The following is a 27,677-nucleotide window of genomic DNA, read 5'->3' as shown; positions in this document are numbered from 1 at the left end:
TTCGATCAATCAAACAATTTCATTAATTGATTTGTTGAGAATATTGAGTTTTATTGATTTTGTTTTTATTGAGAATAAAGAATAAAACTTCCTGCAGGCACGAAGAGTCACAGTTGTTTCTGCAGAGTCTCGTAGATGTCTCTGGGCTCCCAGGGCTGCCCGTGCGGCCCCAGCAGCTCCGAGTAGGTGTCCTGAGGATCCTCGGCCGGGGGGGCCCTGTGGGGATCAGGGGATGTGTGCAGGGGGCTGGGGGGTCCTGGGGGGTCGGGCAGGGGGTTTGGCGTGGCCGGAGCCCGCGCTCACCTTGGCTGCTGCTTCCCGGCACCTGCAAAGGAAAAGTGCAGCGGTGACTTTGGGCTCCCAGGGCTCCCCAGCCCCCCTGGGCAACCCCGATCCCTCCAATCCCCCCGGCTGCCCCCAGCATCCCGGATGGCCCCACAAAGGCCCTGAAGCACCGCACTTCCCCCGGCACCCTGAGCCCCCGAACCCCGAGCCTGGCGGGGAGGGGGAGCCTCCGAATTGCCCCCAAGATCCCCGAGAGATCCCCCAAGATCCCCGAGAGAGCCCCAAGATCCCTGAGAGAGCCCCCAAGATCCCCGAGAGAGCCCCAAGATCCCGGCACGAGCCCCCAGCCCCTCCCCGACCAGCCCAGGCCGCTGAGCCGAGGCCAGCGGGGGCTCGGCCCCTTCTCCACTCGGGGGCTGTGGCTGCTGCCCTGGGGCCACCCTTCTCTGGGGGCCTCCCCCCACCCTGCAGGACCCCCACGCTCACCCACCCGTGCGGAGAAAGGCCACGATGACAGCCGTGAGCAGGAGCACGAACAACAGGGAGCCCCCGAGCGCTGCGGCCACTGCTGGGGACAAAGGGGACACAGCGGGCTCAGCCCGAGCTTCTGCACCCCAGAGACCCCACGAGTTCCCCTCCCGTGCCCCGCTCCACTCGTGTCGCTGCCAGGGACAGAGCGGGGCTGGAGCCAGAGCTCTCGGAGCCCCCCAGGAACCCACCTGTGTCCCTGTGTCCCCCCGCTGTCACCTCCAGGGACAAACGCGGCTGTCCAGGAGCCCCAGGGTGTCCCCGAGTGACGTCACCTGTGTGGCCGTGTCCCCCCGCTGTCACCTCCAGGAGCAGCTCGGGGCTGAGTGCCCGGAACACGCGGTGCCCGTCCTGTCCCAGCTGGTTGGTGGCCACGCACTGGTAGGTGCCCGAATGTGCCAGCCCGACGTGGGCGAGCTCCAGCAGGGGACCCCGGGCCACCTCCCGGCCGTGGCGCAGCCAGGTGAAGGTGACAGGGGCTGAGCCCACCTGCACCGAGCAGCGCAGCCTCACGGGCTCACCTGCGCGCACCTGCTGGCCCAGGGCACCGGGGCTGATGGTGGCATTGGCCACGGGCACTGCGGGGACACGCACGGGGCTGCCACCTGCCCAGGGGGGATGGCGGTGTCCCCATGGGGGTCGCCTCCCATCCCGAGGGTCCCGCTCACCCAGGACGGTGACATTCAGGGGGCCGCTCTCGGCCACGCTGTCCCCGTCGCTGACCCGGCACCGGTAGTGGCCGCTGTCATTGTCCCCAACGCTCGGCAGCTGCAGGCGGGGGCCGGTGCCCAGCGGTGTCCCCGAGCCCTCCCGGTGCCAGGAGAAGGACAGGGGACCTGTCCCCGCGGCCACCGCGCAGTTCAGCACCAGGGGGTCCCCCAATGCCACCTGTGCCCCGGGGGGCTGCGCCGACACGGACACCCCCGAGGGCGGGACCGCTGCGGAGGGAGAGGGGACACCGGGGGACATTCAGGGACACCAGGGGACACTCAGGGACACCGGGGGACATTCAGGGACACCGGGGGACTCTCAGGGACACCGGGGGACATTCAGGGACACCGGGGTACCCCAGCGAGGGAGAGGGGACGCAGAGCTGGGGGGAGTTGGGAAGGAACCCTAAGGAAGGAGGGGGGGTTCAGGGAGGGGACACCTGGACAGGGAGGGTGGGGGACACCAGGGCGGGGTGAGGGGATCCGGGGCAGGGGTGGGAGGAGGGACCTGGGGAGGTGGGAGGGACCCGATCAGGGATGAGGGGACCCTGGAAAGGTGTCGGGGAAGGATGGGGGTCCCGAGGCAGGGCTGGGGGACACGGGGTGGGATCCGGAAAGGGAAGGGGGGACACGGGAATCACGTCAGGGAGGGCTGTGGGTCCGCAGACAGTGCTGGGGGTCCCCGGGCAGGGCAGGGGGAGCCGTGCAGGCTGTGGGGGCCCCCTGCGCCCATCCCCGCACTCACCGAGCACCGTGACGCGGAGCGGGGCGCTGCTCTTCCGCACGGCCCCCCCCTGGCTCTGCACCTCGCAGCTGTAATTCCCCGAGCCGGAGAGCCCCAGGGCGGGCAGCAGCAGCTGCGGGGACCCCTGCGGGCCCCCCAGCTCCCGCCCGTCCCGGTAGAAGCGGTGCACGAGGGGGGTGAGGGGCCGCAGGGGGCTGCGGCTGCTGAGGCAGCTGAGGTTCAGGGGGGACCCCGCGAGCAGCTCGGCCGGAGCCTCCAGCACCGGCACCGGGAAGAGCTCTGGCAAGGAGAGGGGAGGAGGACTCACCAGCGAGGCCGAGGCTCTGGGCTGCAAGGGACAAGGGACACGGCTGGCTGGCGCTGGCAGCGCGGGGACAGCGGCAGCGGGAGCCGGGCTCTGGGGCTGGCCCCGAGCTGGCCCCGTGCCGACACCGCTGCGGCACCGAGCCCTCGGCGACGGCGACAGCGCGGCCAGCCCGGGCCCAGGCAGGACATGGGGACACCGGGGACCTCCCGGCCATGGCGACAGCGCGGCCACCCCGTGCTGCCACAGGTCACCCCCGCCAGCGCCACGGCCACATCCCTGTGTCCCTGTCCCCATGGTCCTGTCCCACAGCACCTGTCCTTGTGTCCCCTTGTCCCTGTCCCTCTGTCCTGTGTCCCCTTGTCCCTGTCTTCATGGTTCTGTCCTCACGGCACCTGTCCTCTTGTCCCTGTGTCCCCATGTCCCTGTCCCTGTCCCCACAGCTGCCCCAGCCCCAAGGTGCCAAACCCCTCATTCCTGTCCCTCCTCTCCTGTCCCCTCTCCTGTCCCCACGGCCACCCCACGGCCCCGCTCACCTCTTGCTCTGCCTCTGCTGCCCTTGGCGACCTCAGGGGACCCCGCAGCCCCCCTGGGCCCCCTCCCCACCGCTCTCTGCCCCACCCGGGCCCATCCCCGCCCCACTCACCCCACACGAGCAGCGCCACCCTCGCGGCCATGCCGCTGTCCCCGGCCACCCGGCCTGCCTGTCACTCGCTGCCACGGCCACCTGTGCCCTGCCTGGCGGCTCCTGGGCCGAAGAGGAAGGAAGCGCGGTCAGCTCTCGTCCCCAAGTGGTGATGGGGCAGGGCGGGGGACAGGGTGGGGACAATGTTCACACATATTTGGGGACAAGCTGGGGACAGCACGGGACAGCCTGGGGACGTGGTGGGGGTGGCGTTCCCAGGAGTGGGGGGCTCAGGGCATGGGGGGAAGCGAGGACGGGGCTCCAGGGGAATTGGGGTCTCGGTGCCTGGGGCATTCAGGGATGGGGGTCCTGTGGCTCCGCAGGGGTTTTGGCTCATTTGGGATGGGAGTGGCAGGCTTGGGGCTGCAGGGGGAAAAGGGAAGCCTCGGGAATTGGGGTTGTGCGGGAAGGAGCAGCCCCTGGGACGGGACCAAGGCCATGGAGGTCCTGGGCAATGGGGGTGGCGGGATGGGGGTCCCCAGGGAGGAGAGAGCAAGGGAATGGGGCTCCCATGGTTGGGGGGTCCCGGGGCAATGGGGGCTGGGGCTGGGGGGGCACGGGGCTCTCAGCTCCTTCCAGGGCTGCCTCAGATTTTGGGGTGACCCGGAGCCCTGCCCAGCCCCCACAGTCTGTTCATGGCCAGGGGACCCCCAGAATTGTCCTGAGAGGCTCTGGGGCTCTGCCCCACCCAGCCCTGCCCTTTCTCCCTGGCTGGCCCTCAGCTCCATGGGATTGTTCCCTGCCTGCTTGGCAGCCCCCCAGCCCCTAAGGAAAGCTTTTCTTGGCCCAGATTTAGGAACTCTCCCCGTTTTTCTCATTCCCACCATGAAACTTCGCTTCCTTCCCATGGATCCTGCTCCCACAAGGAGAGGAAACTCTGTCCATGCTCGGAAGAGCTCCCAGGAATCTCCAGAAATGGCCGTGTGTCCCTCAGGGTGGGATTGCCTGGTAAATGCCCTGCAGCCTGCCCTGAATTCCCGTGCCTGGGCACTCCCTGCTCCTGCTGGGACTGCCCTGCTCCCCAGATCCCCGTGTGCAGCCCCTGCTCGACATTGCCCCACTTTTCCCTCGCTGCCGGTGCCCACAGCCCGATCCCAAACGTTCTTCCCGGCAGCTCGCAAAGGGCTGCAGGTTGTGTTGGAGGAGGAGGGTCCCGCTCAGGCTCTGCAGCAGATCCCTGGGGGCTTTGCAGCACTTGTGGGGCTCTCTCAGCCCCTCGGCTGTTGTAGTGCACCTAAGAATTTTGGTATCTCCCAAGGGTAAATCTCACCTCTGGTTTGTGTAGTGTTAGCTCCTACCTGAGAATTTTCTTTCCCTTCCCCCTTCCCACTGGCTGTGACCTCCCTGCATCCCCCGATCACCCCTGCCCCTGATATAAGAGGTAAGACCCAGAGCATTTCGGTCTCTCTCTTGCCCCGGATGGACGACAGACAATAAACCCGGGATTATTCCAGCGAATCTGTGCCTCCTGTGTCCGTGTTGATGCTTTGAGTCCGTGTTGTGTCCACTCCAGGACCCCCTCTGCCGCCTGTGCCCTGAGATGATCGGGGCTCTCACCCGAGGGGTGGGACAGAGGGGTCCCCCCAAGAGAAGGATTGCAACACTCGGCCACACGCCCAAAATGCTCAAGGGCTGCATTTCCGCGCTGCTTCCCTCGCAGCTGCCTTTGCAGGGGGGTTTGCAGCCAGCCCCGCTCTGCAAACCATCCCAGCCCCGCCACAGCCTCTGCTCGGCCTCGCTTTGCCTTTGTGCTTCTCGCAGGGCGAGCAAAGCACAAACCATTCCCCCGCAGAATTGTCACCTCTGCAGCAGCGCTAAAGCTGCGAGAAGCAAAGCCAAGGGGGCGGGGGCAGCCTCAGGTGCTGGCCCTGGGCCCATCCCTGTGCAGTGGGGCTGGGGCACGGCTGAGCCCCACACTTGGATTTACAGGGGTCCCCAGGATGTGCCACCCCTGGACCCTTCTGGAACCTCCATCCCCAGGACCCCCCCCCGGCCAGGATGTGTCACCCCCAGGACTGGACCCCCCCAGGATGTGTCACCCCCAGGACAGGGCTCCCCCAGGATGTGTCACCCCCAGGACTGGATTCCCCCAGGATTTGCCACCCCCTGACACGGAGCTGCCAAGACAGGACCCCCCTGGTTTTCCTCCACAGGGCAGAACCCGCCCCCCCCTTTCCCATCCGACTCTCAGCACAAAGCTCTTCCTTTTTGTTCAGGAAAAACAAAAGTGGAAGTTTTGGAGGGCACAGCCCGACACCCCCATCTCCCAAAGCCTCCCCACGCCCCTTCCCCCCTCCCCAGGGTTCTCTCAAGCCCTTTCCTGCTCAGGTGCTCCTGGGCACCGATGAGCCACGAACTGGGATGGGGAGTTTACAAAAGTGAGGAAAATAAGAACAAATAGAAATAAAGAGAGGAAAAAGTCCCAGACCAGGAGCACACGGGAACCCCCTGGTGTTGTTCCCAGGCCACCAACACAACGGAGGTTCTGCTTTTGTCAGCCACACCCCGAAATCTGAGGCAGCCGGGGATGGAGCTGCGACCCCCGTGTCTACCCAGGCACTGCCCACCCCGAGACCCCCATTCCCCCGGGACCCCAACCCTGGCATCTCATTCTCTCTCCGGGAGAGAATCCCCCATCCCTGGATGTCGGTTTCCCATTGCCCAGCACTCCCCTCCCCTTAATCCCATCCCATGGGCTCCCCAGGACCCCCCATCCCCGGGACCTGCCTCAAATCCCCAAATCCCTGCAGCCCAAATTCCCCTGGGACCCCCACCCGTGATCCTCCCCACCCATGGGGACCCCGATTCCCCAGGATCCCGGGGAGCCTCCCTGGAAATCCCTCCTTGGCTCCCCACATCCCTGGAGCCCCCGAGCCCTGCGACCCCCATGTCCCAGCGAGCCCCTCCAGGTCCCCAACTGTGTCCACAACCGTGTCCCCACCCTGCCCCCAGCCTGTCCCCAGCCCCACGTGGGGACGAGAGCTGACCGCGCTTCCTTCCTCTTCGGCCCAGGAGCCGCCAGGCAGGGCACAGGTGGCCGTGGCAGCGAGTGACAGGCAGGCCGGGTGGCCGGGGACAGCGGCATGGCCGCGAGGGTGGCGCTGCTCGTGTGGGGTGAGTGGGGCGGGGATGGGCCCGGGTGGGGCAGAGAGCGGTGGGGAGGGGGCCCAGGGGGGCTGCGGGGTCCCCTGAGGTCGCCAAGGGCAGCAGAGGCAGAGCAAGAGGTGAGCGGGGCCGTGGGGTGGCCGTGGGGACAGGAGAGGGGACAGGAGAGGAGGGACAGGAATGAGGGGTTTGGCACCTTGGGGCTGGGGCAGCTGTGGGGACACAGGGACAGGGACACAGGGACACAGGGACACAGGGACACAGGGACACAGGGACACCGCCAGCCAGCCGTGTCCCTTGTCCCTTGCAGCCCAGAGCCTCGGCCTCGCTGGTGAGTCCTCGGGGGATGCCGTGTCCCCGCGCCGCTGTCCCCAGCCCCGCGCTGGCCCTGCCACGCTGCTGTCCCCTGTCACCCGCAGGTGCCCCGAGCCCGCAGCTCCTCGTGGAGCCGCCCTGGAGGCCGGCGGTGCTGTGGGACCGGGTGACACTGACCTGCCGGGGCTCGGGGACCGCCGGGGACACCACCTGGTACAAGGACGGGCGGCGGTGGCGACAGAAGGGACCCGAGAGCTTCAATGTCACCTCGAGTGGCACCTACGAGTGTGACAGAGGCGGCAGCGGCCGCAGCCGCTCCGTGACCGTCTCGGGCGGTGAGCGGCGTTTGGGTGTCCCCAGCCCGGCAGCCGCGGGGACCCCGAGAGCTCTGGGGGGGCAGCTGGGTCACCCCTGGTGTGAGCAGAGCCCGTGCCCTGCTCTGGGGACATCCCAGAGCATCGCAGTGCGAGGGGACGCCCGTGTTGGCATTGGGGACCCCGGGTGCGCTGGCTGTGACCCACTGGGGGGTCCCGGTGCCATCGGCTGTGACAGGACCCTCCTGTCCTCCAGAGCTCCTGGTGCTGCAGGTGCCGGCGGGGCCGCTGCTGGAGGGGGACACGGTGACACTGCGCTGCCGGAGCAGGTGGGATAAACCGGTCACCGGGGTGCGGTTCTACCACGGGGAGGAGGATTTGGGGAAATCCCTGCGGGGGTCCGAGCTGTCCCTGTCCCCCCTGACGCTGCAGCACAGCGGCCAATACCGCTGCGGGGCCCGGTGGATTTTCTGGTCCTCACGGATGTGGGTGCAGTCAGATCCGGTGTCAGTGACAGTGCACGGTGAGCAGCCCACAGCCGCCAGCCCGACAGCCGCAGAGCCCCTGGCCAGGGCTCACAAATCCCCCTCCCCTCTCCTTGCCAGAGCTCTTCCCGGTGCCGGTGCTGGAGGCTCCGGCCGAGCTGCTCGCGGGGTCCCCCCTGAACCTCAGCTGCCTCAGCAGCCGCAGCCCCCTGCGGCCCCTCACCCCCCTCGTGCACCGCTTCTACCGGGACGGGCGGGAGCTGGGGAGCCCGCAGGGGTCCCCGCAGCTGCTGCTGCCCGCCCTGGGGCTCTCCGGCTCGGGGAATTACAGCTGCGAGGTGCAGAGCCAGGGGGGGGCCGTGCGGAAGAGCAGCGCCCCGCTCCGCGTCACGGTGCTCGGTGAGTGCGGGGATGGGCGCGGGGAGCCCCCACAGCCTGCACGGCTCCCCCTGCCCTACCTGGGGACCCCCAGCACTGTCTGCGGACCCACAGACCTCCCTGACACGATTCCGGTTTGTCCCCTTCCCCTTCCAGGGTCCCAATCCGGGTCCCCCAGGCCTGACTTGGTGTCCCCATCCCCACCCGGTTTCCTTTCTCGGGTTCCCCCATCCCCTCCCGGATCTCCTGCTCCGTTCCCGGATCCCACCCTGTGTGCCCCCATCCCTTCCCGGATCCCACCCGGTGTCCCCCAGCCCTTCCCGGGCCCCCCCATCCCTCCCCAGAAACCTTTCCTGGACCCCCCTCCCATCCCTTGCCCTGTCCCCTCCTCTCTCTGGGTGCGGACCCCCACCCCCGCCATCCCCCATCACCCCCTCACTCCCCGTCCCCATCCCCCCGCGCCCCCCGCCCCTCCCGCTGGCCTCAGCCCCGTGCGTGTCCCCGCAGTGCCCGTGGCCAATGCCACCATCAGCCCCGGTGCCCTGGGCCAGCAGGTGCGCGCAGGTGAGCCCGTGAGGCTGCGCTGCTCGGTGCAGGTGGGCTCAGCCCCTGTCACCTTCACCTGGCTGCGCCACGGCCGGGAGGTGGCCCGGGGTCCCCTGCTGGAGCTCGCCCACGTCGGGCTGGCACATTCGGGCACCTACCAGTGCGTGGCCACCAACCAGCTGGGACAGGACGGGCACCGCGTGTTCCGGGCACTCAGCCCCGAGCTGCTCCGGGAGGTGACAGCGGGGTGACACGGGGACACAGGCAATGTCCCTCGGGGACACTGTTGGGGCACCGGGACAGCCGGGTTTGTCCTGGAGGTGACACGGAGGAGACAGGGCACGGCTGGCATCACTCGGGGACACTTTGGGGGTCCGGGACAGTCGGGTTTGTCTCTGGAGGTGACAGCGGGGGGACACAGGGACACCGGTGGGTTCTTGGGGGGCTCCGAGAGCTCTGGCTCCAGCCCCGCTCTGTCCCTGGCAGCGACACGAGTGGAGCGGGGCACGGGAGGGGAACTCGTGGGGTCTCTGGGGTGCAGAAGCTCGGGCTGAGCCCGCTGTGTCCCCTTTGTCCCCAGCAGTGGCCGCAGCGCTCGGGGGCTCCCTGTTGTTCGTGCTCCTGCTCACGGCTGTCATCGTGACCTTTCTCCGCACGGGTGGGTGAGCGTGGGGGTCCTGCAGGGTGGGGGGGAGGCCCCCAGAGAAGGGTGGCCCCAGGGCAGCAGCCACAGCCCCCGAGTGGAGAAGGGGCCGAGCCCCCGCTGGCCTCGGCTCAGCGGCCTGGGCTGGCCGGGGAGGGGCTGGGGGCTCGTGCCGGGATCTTGGGGGCTCTCTCGGGGATCTTGGGGCTCTCTCGGGGATCTTGGGGCTCTCTCAGGGATCTTGGGGCTCTCTCAGGGATCTTGGGGCTCTCTCATGGATCTTGGGGGCTCTCTCAGGGATCTTGGGGGCTCTCTCGGGGATCTTGGGGGCTCTGTCAGGGATCTTGGGGGCTCTCTCAGGGATCTTGGGGGCTCTCTCAGGGATCTTGGGGGCAATTCGGAGGCTCCCCCTCCCCGCCAGGCTCGGGGTTCGGGGGCTCAGGGTGGCGGGGGAAGTGCGGTGCTTCAGGGCCTTTGTGGGGCCATCCGGGATGCTGGGGGCAGCCGGGGGGATTGGAGGGATCGGGGTTGCCCAGGGGGGCTGGGGAGCCCTGGGAGCCCAAAGTCACCGCTGCACTTTTCCTTTGCAGGTGCCGGGAAGCAGCAGCCAAGGTGAGCGCGGGCTCCGGCCACGCCAAACCCCCTGCCCGACCCCCCAGGACCCCCCAGCCCCCTGCACACATCCCCTGATCCCCACAGGGCCCCCCCGGCCGAGGATCCTCAGGACACCTACTCGGAGCTGCTGGGGCCGCACGGGCAGCCCTGGGAGCCCAGAGACATCTACGAGACTCTGCAGAAACAACTGTGACTCTTCGTGCCTGCAGGAAGTTTTATTCTTTATTCTCAATAAAAACAAAATCAATAAAACTCAATGTTCTCAACAAATCAATTAATGAAATTGTTTGATTGATTGATTAATTAATTAAATAAATAAATAAATGTTAAAGTGAATAAATAAATAAATAAAACATACAATAAAGAAAATAAATAAATAAATAAATAAAATAACATAAATGAAGTAGCAAACAAATAAATACATAAATAAAACTCAGTTCTCAATAGACAAATAAATAGAAATGAAACTATAAATAAATAAAAAGGAAAATATAAATAAAAATAATAAATAAATATCAATTCACAAAACATAAATAAATAAAATAAAAGACAAATAAATCAGCAAAATAATATAAATTAAAATATAATAGATAAATCTTAATTCTCTATAAAACTTTTATAACTCATTCCCACTCAGGCTCTGAGCTGTTCATTACAGATATATATAGATATATAGATATATAGATATATAGATATATAGATATAGAGATATAGAGATATAGAGATATAGAGATATAGAGATATATGCAGATATATGCAGATATATGCAGATATATAGATTATTGATATATAGATATGTAGATATATAGATATATACAGATATAGATATAGAGATATATAGATATATCGATATATAGATATATACGCATACAGATATATCTATATACAGATATATAGATATATATCTATATAGATATATAGATATGTAGATATATCGATATATAGATATATATATAGATATATAGATATATAGATATATAGATATGTAGATATATAGATATATAGATATAAAGATATATAGATATATAGATATATAGATATAGAGATATAAAGATATAGAGATATAGAGATATAGAGATATAGATATATAGAGATATATAGATATATAGATATATAGATATATAGATATATCGATATATAGATATATACGGATATATAGATATATAGATATATAGACAGGGCTAAGGAGGCAAAGAAAGAAGCCCGCGGCTCCCGGGGCCGGGGCTGCTCCCACAGCCGAGCCCCTCCCAGCAGAGCGGAGCAGCTCCAAGGCAGCGATGGAAAAGCGGCTCCTCCCCAAAGCCCCGCGGAGGAAACTTGTCCCGCTCACCCTGCGGCCACTGAAATGCGCTGCGCCAGGAGCCTCGGCAGCAGCTGGAAGGGCAGAGGCGAGCAGAGCCCAGATGGAGATGGACAAAACACTCCCCCACATGGGGAGAGACTTCTCCAGGCTGAAGCTGCTCAGCTCAAAGCAATTTCTTCTTTGGGGAGAGGGAGCGACAGAGGCGGATCCAGCGGCAGCCCCGGGCACGCGTGGGCACGGCCAGAGAGAGAGGAGAGGGGAGAGATGAAGAGCCAGGGGAGAGAGGTTAAAGAGAGAGGGAGAAGAGGAGGAAGAGAGCGGGGAGAACAAGGGAGGCTGAGGAGAGAGGGGAGAACGAGAGAGCTTCGAGAGAGCTCCGGGAGAGAAGCTGCAGAGAGAGGGGAGAGGAGAGGAGAGGTCCAAGAGAGCTCGGAGAACAAGAGCATTGAGAGCGAGAGAGAGCACGAGAGAGCCAAGTTCTTGTTACACCTCATGATATCCTTTTCTATCGGGAATATTCGAATTCCCGATCACTACGAGACACAGCCACTAAAGAATTTCCATACAGCCCATAGGAACTGCTGCATCACCATCCAGAGTTACATTTCAAACTCTAAAAGCTTCCCAAATTCTTCTCTTGCTGCTCGACCTTTGGATTCTCTCTCAGCAGGAGGACATCGTTTCATCAACAGGGATTCTCCTTTAGCTGCCTAAGCGATTGTTCTTTGCATATTTATTAACTGGCACACGGTATCCCGTCACTCAAAGCCAGCTCTCATTTCTATTTCCATCCTCGGCTTCATCTTTTCAGAATCTTTTGCCAAACAATCCCATCCCTAAGGTTTCCCTGTTCCATCCTCCCCAAGAGCCAGAGTGGAGAAACAAAAGGTGAGAGGAGCTGGGCAGCTGCAGCGGGAGCCGCGCGGTGCCCGGAGGCTGCTCTGCCCAGCAAAGGCTCCCCCGAGGGAGGGGAGCCTGGAAAACCTCCCTGAGCTTCCCTCTGTCAACAACGAGCTTCCTATGTTTTTATATAGAATTTAAAATTTAATAGAAAGACAATTAGGAGATGAAAATGAAGTCTACAGGTGCGGCCGGGTGTCTCTGCATTCAGCCAGGAGAGCTCACCTCACTGACAAAGGATTGTCCCTTAAAAACACAACTGCACTACATATTCATCAATTCTCGTACACGATTCAAACATTCACGTGAAGTTTGGGATGTTTCTTTGTTTCGTTTTTGACTCTGCCCCTTCCCAATAAATCAATCTTCTTGGCTGCACCGAGTTTCACATTCCCTGATAACAGAAACGCAATAAATTCCTCCCCCGGAGCTCTGGTCACTGCTGTCCTCATCTGGATAAAATAATTTATGAACGGAGGGGGGTCTCTGACCATCTTTTTCAGTCTTTGGGTTATACAAACAAAAGTAGTTTTTGTTTTAATGCTGTGCCATAGCTCAACACATCTGTATATTATACCCCTACTTCTAAGTTTCATCAATAACAGAAATAGAAGGAACTATATTAATAAATCGAAGTTTTCTGCCCTCATACCTATAACATTCATTATAATATTTGCCAAAAGCCAAGAAGGCAACGTGTAGCTGTGAGAGGTCTCCCAGGTGAGCTCCTTTTTCTGTCCCAGCACAAGTGGAGAGGCAGAATCCAGGAGAGTGTTGGGTTGCGGTGCAGGATGTGTCCCGCACCCTGCAGGGTGGGAGGCGGCCAGAGCAGCTCGGGAACGGAGCCTGAGGCAGGAAGGAGCTCCCCGAGCCCTCCTTGAAGGCCGGGCCCATGGAAGTGGGGCCAGGGATGGGCCCTGGGCCAGCACCTGAGGCTGCCCCCGCCCCCTTGGCTTTGCTTCTCGCAGCTTTAGCGCTGCTGCAGAGGTGACAATTCTGCGGGGGAATGGTTTGTGCTTTGCTCGCCCTGCGAGAAGCACAAAGGCAAAGCGAGGCCGAGCAGAGGCTGTGGCGGGGCTGGGATGGTTTGCAGAGCGGGGCTGGCTGCAAACCCCCCTGCAGGGGCAGCTGCGAGGGAAGCAGCGCGGAAATGCAGCCCTTCCTGCTGTGGGAGCAGCCCCGGCCCCGGGAGCCGCGGGCTTCTTTCTTTGCCTCCGTAGCCCTGTCTATATATCTATATATCTATATATCTATATATCTATATATCTATATATCTATATATCTATATATCTATATATCTATATATCTCTATATCTATATATCTATATATCTCTATATCTATATATCTCTATATCTATATATCTATATATATCTATATATCTGTTTCTATATATCTATATATCTACATATCTATATATCTATATATCTATATATCATCTATATATCTATCTATATCTATATATCTACATATCTGTATATCTGTATATCTATATATCTATATCTCTATATCTCTATATATCTATATCTATGTATCTATATATCTATAAATCTTTATATCTAAATATTTATATATCTATATATCTCTATATATGTGTTATTAACCGCTCAGAGCCCGAGTGGCAATGAGTTATAAAACTTTTAATAATTTAGTTATTTTATTTTATTTGTATTTTATTTGTATTTTATTTGTATTTTATTTTATTTATTTTATTTTATTTTATTTTATTTTATTTTATTTTATTTTATTTTATTTTATTTTATTTTATTTTATTTTATTTTATTTTATTTTATTTTATTTTATTTTTTATTGTGAATTGAGATTTCTTTCTTTATTATTTTAATTTTCAATTTATTTGTTATTATTTTCATTTTTATTTATTTATGTATTTATTTTATTTATTTATGTATTTTTGTATTTATGTATTTATGTATTTTATTTATTTTATTTATTTATGTATTTATTTCATTTTTACTTATTTATGTATTGAGGATTGAGTTTTATTTATTGTATTTATTTATTTAATGTATTTATTTGTGTGCTACTTCATTTATTTATTTAAATAATTTCATTTATTTTTGTTTACTGTAATTTATGTTTATTTATTTATTCACTTCAACATGTATTTATTTAATTATTTAATCAATCAATCAATTCAATAATTTAATTTGTTGAGAATACTGATTTTATTTATTTTTTTCGTTATTGAGAATAAAGAATAAAACTTCCTGCAGGCACGAAGAGTCACAGTTGTTTCTGCAGAGTCTCGTAGATGTCTCTGGGCTCCCAGGGCTGCCCGTGCGGCCCCAGCAGCTCCGAGTAGGTGTCCTGAGGATCCTCGGCCGGGGGGGCCCTGTGGGGATCAGGGGATGTGTGCAGGGGGCTGGGGGGTCCTGGGGGGTCGGGCAGGGGGTTTGGCGTGGCCGGAGCCCGCGCTCACCTTGGCTGCTGCTTCCCGGCACCTGCAAAGGAAAAGTGCAGCGGTGACTTTGGGCTCCCAGGGCTCCCCAGCCCCCCTGGGCAACCCCGATCCCTCCAATCCCCCCGGCTGCCCCCAGCATCCCGGATGGCCCCACAAAGGCCCTGAAGCACCGCACTTCCCCCGGCACCCTGAGCCCCCGAACCCCGAGCCTGGCGGGGAGGGGGAGCCTCCGAATTGCCCCCAAGATCCCCGAGAGAGCCCCCAAGATCCCTGAGAGAGCCCCCAAGATCCCCGAGAGAGCCCCCAAGATCCCTGAGAGAGCCCCCCAAGGTCCCCTAGAGAGCCCCAAGACCCCCGAGAGAGCCCCCAAGATCCCTGAGAGAGCCCCCAAGATCCCTGAGTGAGCCCCCAAGATCCCCGGGAGAGCCCCCAAGATTCCCGAGAGGGCCCCAAGATCCCTGAGAGAGCCCCCAAGATCCCTGAGAGAGCCCCCAAGATTCCCGAGAGAGCCCCCAAGATCCCCGAGAGAGCCCCCAAGATCCCTGAGAGAGCCCCCAAGATCCCCGAGAGAGCCCCAAGATCCCCGAGAGAGCCCCAAGATCCCTGAGAGAGCCCCCAAGATCCCCGAGAGAGCCCCAAGATCCCCGAGAGAACCCCCAAGATCCCTGAGAGAGCCCCAAGATCCCCGAGAGAGCCCCCAAGATCCCTGAGAGAGCCCCCAAGATCCCCGAGAGAGTTCCAAGATCCCTGAATGAGCCCCAAGATCCCTGAGAGAGCCCCCAAGATCCCCGAGAGAGCCCCCAAGACCCCTGAGAGAGCCCCCAAGATCCCCGAGAGAGCCCCAAGATCCCCGAGAGAGCCCCAAGATCCCTGAGAGAGCCCCCAAGATCCCTGAGAGAGCCACCAAGATCCCTGAATGAGCCCCAAGATCCCTGAGAGAGCCCCCAAGATCCCCGAGAGAGCCCCAAGATCCCGGCAGGAGCCCCCAGCCCCTCCCCGGCCAGCCCAGGCCGCTGAGCCGAGGCCAGCGGGGGCTCGGCCCCTTCTCCACTCGGGGGCTGTGGCTGCTGCCCTGGGGCCACCCTTCTCTGGGGGCCTCCCCCCCACCCTGCAGGACCCCCACGCTCACCCACCCGTGCGGAGAAAGGCCACGATGACAGCCGTGAGCAGGAGCACGAACAACAGGGAGCCCCCGAGCGCTGCGGCCACTGCTGGGGACAAAGGGGACACAGCGGGCTCAGCCCGAGCTTCTGCACCCCAGAGACCCCACGAGTTCCCCTCCCGTGCCCTGCTCCACTCGTGTCGCTGCCAGGGACAGAGCGGGGCTGGAGCCAGAGCTCTCGGAGCCCCCCAGGAACGCACCGGTGTCCCCGTGTCCCCCCGCTGTCACCTCCAGGGACAAACGCGGCTGTCCCGGAGCCCCAGAGTGTCCCCGAGTGATGCCAGCCGTGCCCTGTCACCTCCGTGTCACCTCCAGGGACAAACACGGCTGTGCCGGACCCCCAGTGACGTCACCGGTGTCCCCCCGCTGTCACCTCCAGGGACAAACGCGGCTGTCCCGGACCCCAACAGTGTCCCCGAGTGACGTCACCTGTGTGGCCGTGTCCCCCCGCTGTCACCTCCAGGAGCAGCTCGGGGCTGAGTGCCCGGAACACGCGGTGCCCGTCCTGTCCCAGCTGGTTGGTGGCCACGCACTGGTAGGTGCCCGAATGTGCCAGCCCGACGTGGGCGAGCTCCAGCAGGGGACCCCGGGCCACCTCCCGGCCGTGGCGCAGCCAGGTGAAGGTGACAGGGGCTGAGCCCACCTGCACCGAGCAGCGCAGCCTCACGGGCTCACCTGCGCGCACCTGCTGGCCCAGGGCACCGGGGCTGATGGTGGCATTGGCCACGGGCACTGCGGGGACACGCACGGGGCTGCCACCTGCCCAGGGGGGATGGCGGTGTCCCCATGGGGGTCGCCTCCCATCGCGAGGGTCCCGCTCACCCAGGACGGTGACATTCAGGGGGCCGCTCTCGGCCACGCTGTCCCCGTCGCTGACCCGGCACCGGTAGTGGCCGCTGTCATTGTCCCCAACGCTCGGCAGCTGCAGGCGGGGGCCGGTGCCCAGCGGTGTCCCCGAGCCCTCCCGGTGCCAGGAGAAGGACAGGGGACCTGTCCCCGCGGCCACCGCGCAGTTCAGCACCAGGGGGTCCCCCAGTGCCACCTGTGCCCCGGGGGGCTGCGACCACACGGACACCCCCGAGGGCGGGACCGCTGCGGGGGGAGAGGGGACACCGGGGGACACTCAGGGACACCAGGGGACACTCAGCGACACCGGGGGACACTCAGGGACACCCGGGGGACAGTTAGGGACACAGGGGGACACTCAGGGACACCAGGGGACCCCAGCGAGGGAGAGGGGACGCAGAGCTGGGGGGGCTTGGGAAGGGACCCTGAGGAAGGAGGGGGGGTTCAGGGAGGGGACACCTGGACAGGGAGGGTGGGGGGACACCAGGGCGGGGTGAGGGGACCCGGGGCAGGGGCGGGAGGAGGGACCTGGAGAGGAGGGAGGGACCTGATCAGGGATGAGGGGACCCTGGAAAGGTGGCGGGGAAGGATGGGGGTCCCCGGGCAGGGCAGGGGGACAAGGGGTGGGACCTGGGAAGGGATGGGGGGACACGGGGTGGGATCGGGGAACGGAGCAGGAGATCCGGGCAGGGATGGGGGAACCCGAGAAAGGAATCCGGGAGGGCTGGGGACACCAAATCAGGGCTGCGGGAGCCGGGAAGGGACCTGGGAAGGGAAGGAGGAACCCGGGAATCACGTCAGGGAGAGCTGTGGGTCCGCAGACAGTGACGGGGGTCCCCGGGCAGGGCAGGGGGACCCGGGAAGGGACACGGGAAGGCAAAGGGACAAACCGGAATTGTGTCAGGGAGAGCTGTGGGTCCGCAGACAGTGCTGGGGGTCCCCGGGCAGGGCAGGGGGAGCCGTGCAGGCTGTGGGGGCTCCCCGCGCCCATCCCCGCACTCACCGAGCACCGTGACGCGGAGCGGGGCGCTGCTCTTCCGCACGGCCCCCCCCTGGCTCTGCACCTCGCAGCTGTAATTCCCCGAGCCGGAGAGCCCCAGGGCGGGCAGCAGCAGCTGCGGGGACCCCTGCGGGCCCCCCAGCTCCCGCCCGTCCCGGTAGAAGCGGTGCACGAGGGGGGTGAGGGGCCGCAGGGGGCTGCGGCTGCTGAGGCAGCTGAGGTTCAGGGGGGACCCCGCGAGCAGCTCGGCCGGAGCCTCCAGCACCGGCACCGGGAAGAGCTCTGGCAAGGAGAGGGGAGGGGGATTTGTGAGCCCTGGCCAGGGGCTCTGCGGCTGTCGGGCTGGCGGCTGTGGGCTGCTCACCGTGCACTGTCACTGACACCGGCTCCGACCGCACCCACTCTGCGAACCAGGTATTCCACAGGGCCCCGCAGCTGTATTGGCCGCTGTGCTGCAGCCTCAGGGGGGACAGGGACATCTCGGACCCCCACAGGGATTTCCCCAAATCCTTCTCCCCATGGTAGAACCGCACCTCGGTGACCGGTTTGTCCGGCCGGCTCCGGCAGCGCAGTGTCACCGTGTCCCCCTCCACCAGCGACCCCGCCGGCACCTGCAGCACTGGCGTGACTGTGGGACAGGAGGGTCCCGATGGCAACAGGAGGAACCGGGGGTCCCCCATTGCAGCCGGGTGGTCTCGTCGCTCTGGGATGCGCTGGTGCTCCAGGGATACCCCGGGATGTCCCCAGAGCAGGGCTCAGGTCACAGGGGGGTGACCCGTGAAGCTGAGCTCACCCAGAGCTCTCGGGATTCCCACAGGTGCCGGGGGGAGACACAAAAACCTCTCACCGTTTACAACCTGCACGGGGGGGCTGCGCCCGCTGCCGATTCTTTCACACTGGTAGGTGCCACTCTCGGTGACAGTGAAGCTGTCGCGTCTCTCCTGCCACCAGAACCACCCGTCCTTGTACCAGGTGGTGTCCCCGGCGGTCCCCGAGCCCCGGCAGGTCAGTGTCACCCGGTCCCACAGCACCGCCGGCCTCCAGGGCGGCTCCACGAGGAGCTGCGGGCTCGGGGCACCTGCGGGTGACAGGGGACAGCAGCGTGGCAGGGCCAGCGCGGGGCTGGGGACAGCGGCGCGGGGACACGGCATCCCCCGAGGACTCACCAGCGAGGCCGAGGCTCTGGGCTGCAAGGGACAAGGGACACGGCTGGCTGGCGGTGTCCCTGTGTCCCTGTGTCCCTGTCCCTGTGTCCCTGTGTCCCTGTGTCCCTGTCCCTGTCCCCACAGCTGCCCCAGCCCCAAGGTGCCAAACCCCTCATTCCTGTCCCTCCTCTCCTGTCCCCTCTCCTGTCCCCACGGCCACCCCACGGCCCCGCTCACCTCTTGCTCTGCCTCTGCTGCCCTTGGCGACCTCAGGGGACCCCGCAGCCCCCCTGGGCCCCCTCCCCACCGCTCTCTGCCCCACCCGGGCCCATCCCCGCCCCACTCACCCCACACGAGCAGCGCCACCCTCGCGGCCATGCTGCTGTCCCCGGCCACCCGGCCTGCCTGTCACTCGCTGCCACGGCCACCTGTGCCCTGCCTGGCGGCTCCTGGGCCGAAGAGGAAGGAAGCGCGGTCAGCTCTCGTCCCCACGTGGTGATGGGGGCAGGGTGGGGGTCAGGGTGGGGACAATGTGCACACATATTTGGGGACAAGCTGGGGACAGCACGGGACAGCCTGGGGACGTGGTGGGGGTGGCGTTCCCAGGAGTGGGGGGCTCAGGGCATGGGGGGAAGCGAGGACGGGGCTCCAGGGGAATTGGGGTCTCGGTGCCTGGGGCATTCAGGGATGGGGGTCCTGTGGCTCCGCAGGGATTTTGGCTCATTTGGGATGGGAGTGGCAGGCTTGGGGCTGCAGGGGGAAAAGGGAAGCCTCGGCAATTGGGGTTGTGCGGGAAGGAGCAGCCCCTGGGACGGGATCAAGGCCATGGAGGTCCTGGGCAATGGGAGTGGCGGGATGGGGGTCCCCAGGGAGGAGAGAGCAAGGGAATGGGGCTCCCATGGTTGGGGGGTCCCGGGGAAATGGGGGCTGGGGCTGGGGGGCACGGGGCTCTCAGCTCCTTCCGTGGCTGCCTCAGATTTTGGGGTGACCCGGAGCCCTGCCCAGCCCCCACAGTGTGTTCATGGCCAGGGGACCCCCAGAATTGTCCTGAGAGGCTCTGGGGCTCTGCCCCACCCAGCCCTGCCCTTTCTCCCTGGCTGGCCCTCAGCTCCATGGGATTGTTCCCTGCCTGCTCAGCAGCCCCCCAGCCCCTAAGGAAAGCTTTTCTTGGCCCAGATTTAGGAACTCTCCCCGTTTTTCTCATTCCCACCATGAAACTTCGCTTCCTTCCCATGGATCCTGCTCCCACAAGGAGAGGAAACTCTGTCCATGCTCGGAAGAGCGCCCAGGAATCTCCAGAAATGCCCGGTGTGTCCCTCAGGGTGGGATTGCCTGGTAAATGCCCTGCAGCCTGCCCTGAATTCCCGTGCCTGGCCACTCCCTGCTCCTGCTGGGACTGCCCTGCTCCCCAGATCCCCGTGTGCAGCCCCTGCTCGACATTGCCCCACTTTTCCCTCGCTGCCGGTGCCCACAGCCCGATCCCAAACGTTCTTCCCGGCAGCTCGCAAAGGGCTGCAGGTTGTGTTGGAGGAGGAGGGTCCCGCTCAGGCTCTGCAGCAGATCCCTGGGGGGTGACCTGGCTGGGGATGGGGGTCAGGGCCAGGTTTGGGGGGTTCCTGGGGCTCATTGCCAGGCCTGGCTGGGCTGGGGGTCTCAGGGATCCACGGGCATCGCCACCAGGGCCGGGGGGGGCATCAGGTTCTGGGGGTCCACGTGTGCCATCAGCAGGGACCTCAGTGCTCCTGGGGGTCCAAGAGACTCCTGGACATTCCCGGGGGGGGCAGGGGTTTGGGGGGCCCACAGACAGCACCAGCAGGGGCTCAGGGGGCTCAGGGGGCTCAGGGGGCTCACTGCCAGGACCAAGGGGTTCATAGGGATCAGGAGCCCGACAGAGCTGAACAAACACCATTTCTACCGCCTTGACCAAAAAGCTGCATTTTGCTGCCAGTCCGGGGCTCCCCTGGCACTGGTGGGGAGCCAGGGCTGTACTGGGAGCACTGGGAGGGGGATTGCAGAGCCACAGGGCTACTGGGGATGGATGGAATGGGAAACACCCCAGATTTCGGGGTCCCAGAATCCCGGCACCCCAGATTTCGGGGTCTCAGCCCCCGCCGGTACCGATCACCCCCGGACCAGCCGTGCCCCGTGTCCTCGGCGGGTCCCCGCGGCCGGAGTGACCCCCGGGGTGGGGGGTCCAGGGGCTGTCCCCTCCCCACGTCCCCCTCGTGTCCCCACTGGGGACAAAAAGTGAGGAAAAAGCTCCAGAAAGGGGATGGGGGGGTCGGAATCGATCGCGGAGCCCCCCAAAACCTCCAGGACCCCCTTGGGCCCCCCCCCGAACCCAGGAGCACCCCGGGGGATGCGGGGTTGGCGCAGGGAGGGGTGGCTGGCATTAATTAATTAATGGATTATTAATTAATTGACTTTATTACAAAAACACGAGAAGGAAAAGGTGAAAATTCCTTCTGGAGCCTCCCGCTCCGGGGCTGCGGGGGGGGCTCTGCCCCACCGGGACCCCCGAGTGTCCCCCCGAGTGTCCCCCCGGGATGTCCCCCCGAGTGTCCCCCCCGGGATGTCCCCACGGTGTCCCCCCCGGGATGTCCCCCCGAGTGTCCCCCCGGGGATGTCCCCCCGAGTGTCCCCCCCATGTCCCCCCGAGTGTCCCCCCGAGTGTCCCCCCCATGTCCCCACGGTGTCCCCCCGAGTGTCCCCCCGGGATGTCCCCAGCTCCCCCCGAGTGTCCCCAGGTCCCCCCGGCAGCTCCCGGGGGCCGCTCTGGGGCGCTCCGGGAGGAGTTCGGGATTGTCCCAAATCCCCGCGGCTCGGGGGACACGGGGAGGGGACAGGGACAGGGACACGGGGAGGGGACAGGGACACGGGGAGGGGACAGGGACATGGGGAGGGGACAGCGACACGGGGAGGGGACAGGGACATGGGGAGGGGACAGCGACACGGGGAGGGGACAGGGACATGGGGAGGGGACAGGGACATGGGGAGGGGACAGGGACAGGGACAGGGACACGGGGAGGGGACAGGGACACGGGGAGGGGACAGCGAAACGGGGAGGGGACAGCGACAGGTCCTGGTGGCCACGCGGAGGGGACAGAGCCCCACAGAGGGGACAGGGACAGTTCCTGATGGTCACAGGGAGGGGACAGGGACGGGTCCTGGTGGCCACACGGAGGGGACAGGGCCAGGTCCTGGTGGCCACACGGAGGGGACAGGGACACGGGGAGGGGACAGGGACATGGGGAGGGGACAGGGACAGCTCCTGGTGGCCACGGGGAGGGGACAGGGACAGGAACAAGTCCCGGTGGCCACAGGGAGGGGACAGGGACACGGGGAGGGGACAGGGCCAGGTCCTGGTGGCCACAGGGAGGGGACAGGGACAGGGCCAGGTCCTGATGGTCACAAGGAGGGGACAGGGCCAGGTCCTGGTGGCCACGGGGAGGGGACAGGGACAGGGACAAGTCCCGATGGCCACGGGCAGCGTGGGCACCCACAGGACGAGGGGACAAATGTGTGTGAGTGTCCCCAGTGTCCCCAATGCCACCCAGTGTCACAGGACATTCTCGCGGATGTCACAGCTGTCCCCTGGGTGCCATTGAGGTCCTGGCAGCTCCGCGTAGATCACCTGGGGGGTGGCACTTGGGGACCCTACAGGAGACACCGCTGCCACCCAAGGGTGCCACGTCCCTGTCCCTAACCCCTCACTTATCCCCTGTCCCCTGGGTGGCATTTGGGGACCCTGTGCCACACCTGGTGCCACCTGGTGCCATCCCAGTGTCACCCAGTGTCACCCCCAGTGTCACAGCACGTTCTCCTCGATGTCACCGCTGTCCCCTGGGTGGCATTTGAGGACCGAGTGCCACCCCCGGAGCCACCCCCGGTGCCACCCGCGGTGTCCCTGTCCCCAGGCCACACTCACCCGCTGCCCTCTCGGTGGGCACCACGCGGGTGTAGAGCACCTCCCCCTCCTCGGGGGACAGCGGGGGGGTCCTGTGGGGACAGGGGGGACAATGGGGTGGCCTCAAGGAGGGATTTGGGGACATGGGGACACCCCCGGGCCCCTCCCCCACTCACCTGTCCTGGGGCGTCCTGGGGGCTGCGAGGGAAAGGGGGGGGTGACAGTGGGGTGACAATGAGGTGACAATGGGGTGACAATGGGGTGACAATGAGGTGACAGTGAGGTGACAGTGGGGTGACAATGGGGTGACAATGGGGTGACAGTGGGGTGACAATGGGGTGACAATGGGGTGACAATGAGGTGACAATGAGGTGACAATGGGGTGACAATGGGGTGACAGTGGGGTGACAGTGGGGTGACAATGGGGTGACAATGGGGTGACAGTGGGGTGACAGTGGGGTGACAGTGGGGTGACAATGAGGTGACAGTGGGGTGACAATGGGGTGACAGTGAGGTGACAATGGGGTGACAATGGGGTGACAATGAGGTGACAGTGGGGTGACAATGAGGTGACAATGAGGTGACAATGGGGTGACAGTGGGGTGACAATGGGGTGACAATGGGGTGACAGTGGGGTGACAATGGGGTGACAATGGGGTGACAATGAGGTGACAGTGAGGTGACAATGAGGTGACAATGGGGTGACAATGGGGTGACAGTGGGGTGACAGTGGGGTGACAATGGGGTGACAGTGGGGTGACAATGGGGTGACAGTGGGGTGACAGTGGGGTGACAATGGGGTGACAATGGGGTGACAGTGGGGTGACAATGGGGTGACAATGAGGTGACAATGGGGTGACAATGGGGTGACAGTGGGGTGACAATGAGGTGACAATGAGGTGACAATGGGGTGACAATGGGGTGACAATGAGGTGACAATGGGGTGACAATGGGGTGACAGTGGGGTGACAGTGGGGTGACAGTGGGGTGACAATGGGGTGACAGTGGGGTGACAGTGGGGTGACAGTGGGGTGACAATGAGGTGACAGTGGGGTGACAATGGGGTGACAATGGGGTGACAGTGGGGTGACAATGGGGTGACAATGGGGTGACAACGGGGTGACAGTGGGGTGACAATGGGGTGACAATGGGGTGACAATGGGGTGACAGGGGGGTGACAGGGGGGTGACAATGAGGTGACAATGGGGTGACAGTGGGGTGACAGTGAGGTGACAATGGGGTGACAATGGGGTGACAATGGGGTGACAGGGGGGTGACAATGGGGTCACCGGGGTTGGGATCCCCCCAGGGGACCCCTGAGAACCCCCAAGCACCACCAAAAAACCCCAAAATGCCAAAAAAATCCTTGAAATCCCAACCCCACAGGGACCCCAAAACACCCACAGGGACCCCAAAAACACCCAGAGGGACCCCAAAAACACCCACAGGGACCCCAGAACACCCACAGGGACCCCAAAAACACCCTCGGGACCCCAAAACACCCTCGGGACCCCAAAACACCCACGGGACCCCGAATCCTCCCAGACAACCCAAAAAAAACCCCAAAAAATAATAAAAAAAAAAAAACCCAAAACGTAAAATCTCAACACTCCGTGACCCCAAAACCTGCCCAGGACCCCAAACCCCACCTGGAGCCCCTCCCAAAAAGCTCAAAAGCCACAAAAAGGCGAAAAAAAACCCCCCAAAATCCTTGAAATCCCAACAGTCCCGTGGACCCCAAAACACCCACGGGACCCCTGAACCCCCCGAGAACCCGAGACCCCCCGAGACCCCCCGAGACCCCCCAGAGCCCTTGAGACCCCCCGAGACACCCCGAGACCCCCTGAGACCTCCCAGAGCCCCCGAAATCCTCCTGGGATGCCCCAGGAGCCCCCTGAGATGCCCCAAAAATGTCCCCGAAACCCCCGGGAGCCTCAATTCAGGGTCTGCGGGTGTGTCCCCAACTCTGGGGACCCCCCTGTGCCCTCCCATTGTCACCCACCCCGGCGGTGGCACCGGTGCCACCCCACGATGGCACCGAGGAGCAGGAGCAGGGACAGGAGGGACCCCCCAACCGCGGCGGCCACTGCTGGGGACAAAGGGGACACTTTGGGGACACCCGGGGTGACCAGGGACACCGAGTGATGCCAGCCGTGCCCTGTCACCTCCGTGTCACCTCCAGGGACAAACGCGGCTGTCCCGGAGCCCCAGAGTGTCCCCGAGTGATGCCAGCCGTGCCCTGTCACCTCCGTGTCACCTCCGGGGACAAACGCGGCTGTCCCGGAGCCCCAGAGTGTCCCCGAGTGACGTCACCTGTGTGGCCGTGTCCCCCCGCTGTCACCTCCAGGAGCAGCTCGGGGCTGAGTGCCCGGAACACGCGGTGCCCGTCCTGTCCCAGCTGGTTGGTGGCCACGCACTGGTAGGTGCCCGAATGTGCCAGCCCGACGTGGGCGAGCTCCAGCAGGGGACCCCGGGCCACCTCCCGGCCGTGGCGCAGCCAGGTGAAGGTGACAGGGGCTGAGCCCACCTGCACCGAGCAGCGCAGCCTCACGGGCTCACCTGCGCGCACCTGCTGGCCCAGGGCACCGGGGCTGATGGTGGCATTGGCCACGGGCACTGCGGGGACACGCACGGGGCTGCCACCTGCCCAGGGGGGATGGCGGTGTCCCCATGGGGGTCGCCTCCCATCGCGAGGGTCCCGCTCACCCAGGACGGTGACATTCAGGGGGCCGCTCTCGGCCACGCTGTCCCCGTCGCTGACCCGGCACCGGTAGTGGCCGCTGTCATTGTCCCCAACGCTCGGCAGCTGCAGGCGGGGGCCGGTGCCCAGCGGTGTCCCCGAGCCCTCCCGGTGCCAGGAGAAGGACAGGGGACCTGTCCCCGCGGCCACCGCGCAGTTCAGCACCAGGGGGTCCCCCAGTGCCACCTGTGCCCCGGGGGGCTGCGACCACACGGACACCCCCGAGGGCGGGACCGCTGCGGGGGGAGAGGGGGACACCGGGGGACACTCAGGGACACCTGGGGACACTCAGGGACACCAGGGGACACTCAGGGACCCGGGGGACACTCAGGGACACCAGGGGACACTCAGAGACACCGGGGGACAGTCAGGGACACTGGGGACAGTCAGGGACACCGGGAGACACTCAGGGACACGAGGGGACACTCAGGGACACCGGGGGACACTCAGGGACCCGGGGGACACTCAGGGACACCAGGGGACACTCAGGGACACCGGGGGACACTCAGGGACACCAGGGGACACTCAGGGACACCGGGGGACACTCATGGACCCGGGGGACAGTCAGGGACACAGGGGGACACTCAGGGACACCAGGGGACACTCAGGGACCCGAGGGACTCCAGCGAGGGAGAGGGGACGCAGAGCTGGGGGGGCTTGGGAAGGGACCCCGAGGAAGGAGGGGGGGTTCAGGGAGGGGACACCTGGACAGGGAGGGTGGGGGGACACCAGGGCGGGGTGAGGGGACCCGGGGCAGGGGTGGGAGGAGGGACGTGGGGAGGAGGGACCCATCCCTGGGGTCCTGGAAAGGTGTCGGAGAAGGATGGGGGTCCCCAGGCAGGGATGGGGGACACGAGGTGGGATCCGGAAAGGTAAGGGGGGACACGGGGAGGGATATGGGAACGGAGCAGGAGATCCGGGAGGGGATGGGGGAACCCGAGAAAGGAATCCGGGAGGGCTGGGGACACCAAGTCACGGCGGGGGGACTCGGGAAGGGACCCGGGAAGGGAAAGGGGGACCCCGGAATCACGTCAGGGAGGGCTGTGGGTCCGCAGACAGTGCTGGGGGTCCCCGGGCAGGGCAGGGGGAGCCGTGCAGGCTGTGGGGGCTCCCCGCGCCCATCCCCGCACTCACCGAGCACCGTGACGCGGAGCGGGGCGCTGCTCTTCCGCACGGCCCCCCCCTGGCTCTGCACCTCGCAGCTGTAATTCCCCGAGCCGGAGAGCCCCAGGGCGGGCAGCAGCAGCTGCGGGGACCCCTGCGGGCCCCCCAGCTCCCGCCCGTCCCGGTAGAAGCGGTGCACGAGGGGGGTGAGGGGCCGCAGGGGGCTGCGGCTGCTGAGGCAGCTGAGGTTCAGGGGGGACCCCGCGAGCAGCTCGGCCGGAGCCTCCAGCACCGGCACCGGGAAGAGCTCTGGCAAGGAGAGGGGAGGGGGATTTGTGAGCCCTGGCCAGGGGCTCTGCGGCTGTCGGGCTGGCGGCTGTGGGCTGCTCACCGTGCACTGTCACTGACACCGGCTTCGACTGCAACCACATCGATGAGAACCACCAATTCCCCCAGGCCCCGCAGCTGTATTGGCCGCTGTGCTGCAGCCTCAGGGGGGACAGGGACAGCTCGGATCCCGACAGGGATTTCCCCAAATCCTTCTCCCCGCCGTAGAACCGCACCCCGGTGACCGGTTTGTCCCGCCAGCTCCGGCAGCGCAGTGTCACCGTGTCCCCCTCCACCAGCGGCACCGCCGGCACCTGCAGCACCAGCCGCTCTGGGGGACAGGAGGGTCCTGTCACAGCCGATGGCACCGGGACCCCCCAGTGGGTCACAGCCAGCGCACCCGGGCTCCCCAATGCCAACACGGGGGTCCCCTCGCACTGCGATGCTCTGGGATGTCCCCAGAGCAGGGCACGGGCTCTGCTCACACCAGGGGTGACCCAGCTGCCCCCCCAGAGCTCTCGGGGTCCCCGCGGCTGCCGGGCTGGGGACACCCAAACCCCGCTCACCGTCTGAGACTCTCACGGGGGGGCTGCGCCCGCTGCCGCCTCTGTCACACTCGTAGGTGCCACTCGAGGTGACAGTGAAGCTCTCGCGTCCCTTCTGCCACCAGATCCGCCCGTTCATGTACCAGGTGGTGTCCCCGGCGGTCCCCCAGCCCCGGCAGGTCAGTGTCACCCGGTCCCACAGCACCGCCAGCCTCCAGGGCGGCTCCACGAGGAGCTGCGGGCTCGGGGCACCTGCGGGTGACAGGGGACAGCAGCGTGCCAGGGCCAGCGCGGGGCTGGGGACAGCGGCGCGGGGACACGGCATCCCCCGAGGACTCACCAGCGAGGCCGAGGCTCTGGGCTGCAAGGGACAAGGGACACGGCTGGCTGGCGCTGGCAGCGCGGGGACAGCGGCAGCGGGAGCCCGGCTCTGGGGCTGGCCCCGAGCTGGCCCCGTGGCGACACCGCTACGGCACCGAGCCCTCGGCGACGGCGACAGCGCGGCCAGCCCGGGCCCAGGCAGGACATGGGGACAGCGGGGACCTCCCGGCCATGGGGACAGCGCGGCCACCCCGTGCTGCCACAGGTCACCCCCGCCAGCGCTACCGCCACATCCCTGT

At 63.2% G+C, this 27,677-nt stretch overlaps 1 protein-coding gene across 1 annotated transcript; it reads right to left on the bottom strand.

Moving 5' to 3' along the window:
- Positions 1 to 43: 43 nt before the first annotated feature.
- Positions 44 to 27,677, bottom strand: LOC131590288 (uncharacterized). The gene is made up of 18 exons (XM_058860217.1): positions 27,079 to 27,677; positions 17,654 to 17,917; positions 17,293 to 17,571; positions 16,266 to 16,535; positions 15,873 to 16,175; positions 15,415 to 15,492; positions 14,300 to 14,321; positions 14,108 to 14,212; positions 9,312 to 9,537; positions 8,477 to 9,077; positions 7,722 to 7,954; positions 6,961 to 7,308; positions 2,269 to 2,812; positions 1,482 to 1,751; positions 1,089 to 1,391; positions 776 to 850; positions 304 to 325; positions 44 to 216 (listed from the first exon to the last, which is right to left on the bottom strand). Exons 1-18 carry the CDS (start codon positions 27,380 to 27,382, stop codon positions 108 to 110), a joined length of 4,356 nt encoding a protein of 1,451 aa, XP_058716200.1. The 5' UTR covers positions 27,383 to 27,677; the 3' UTR covers positions 44 to 107.

Source organism: Poecile atricapillus, chromosome 33 (genome assembly GCF_030490865.1).
Source record: "Poecile atricapillus isolate bPoeAtr1 chromosome 33, bPoeAtr1.hap1, whole genome shotgun sequence".
NCBI lineage: Eukaryota > Metazoa > Chordata > Aves > Passeriformes > Paridae > Poecile > Poecile atricapillus.
Note: the sequence above shows the minus strand (reverse complement) of the source record. Positions and strands in the feature narration are given on the sequence as shown.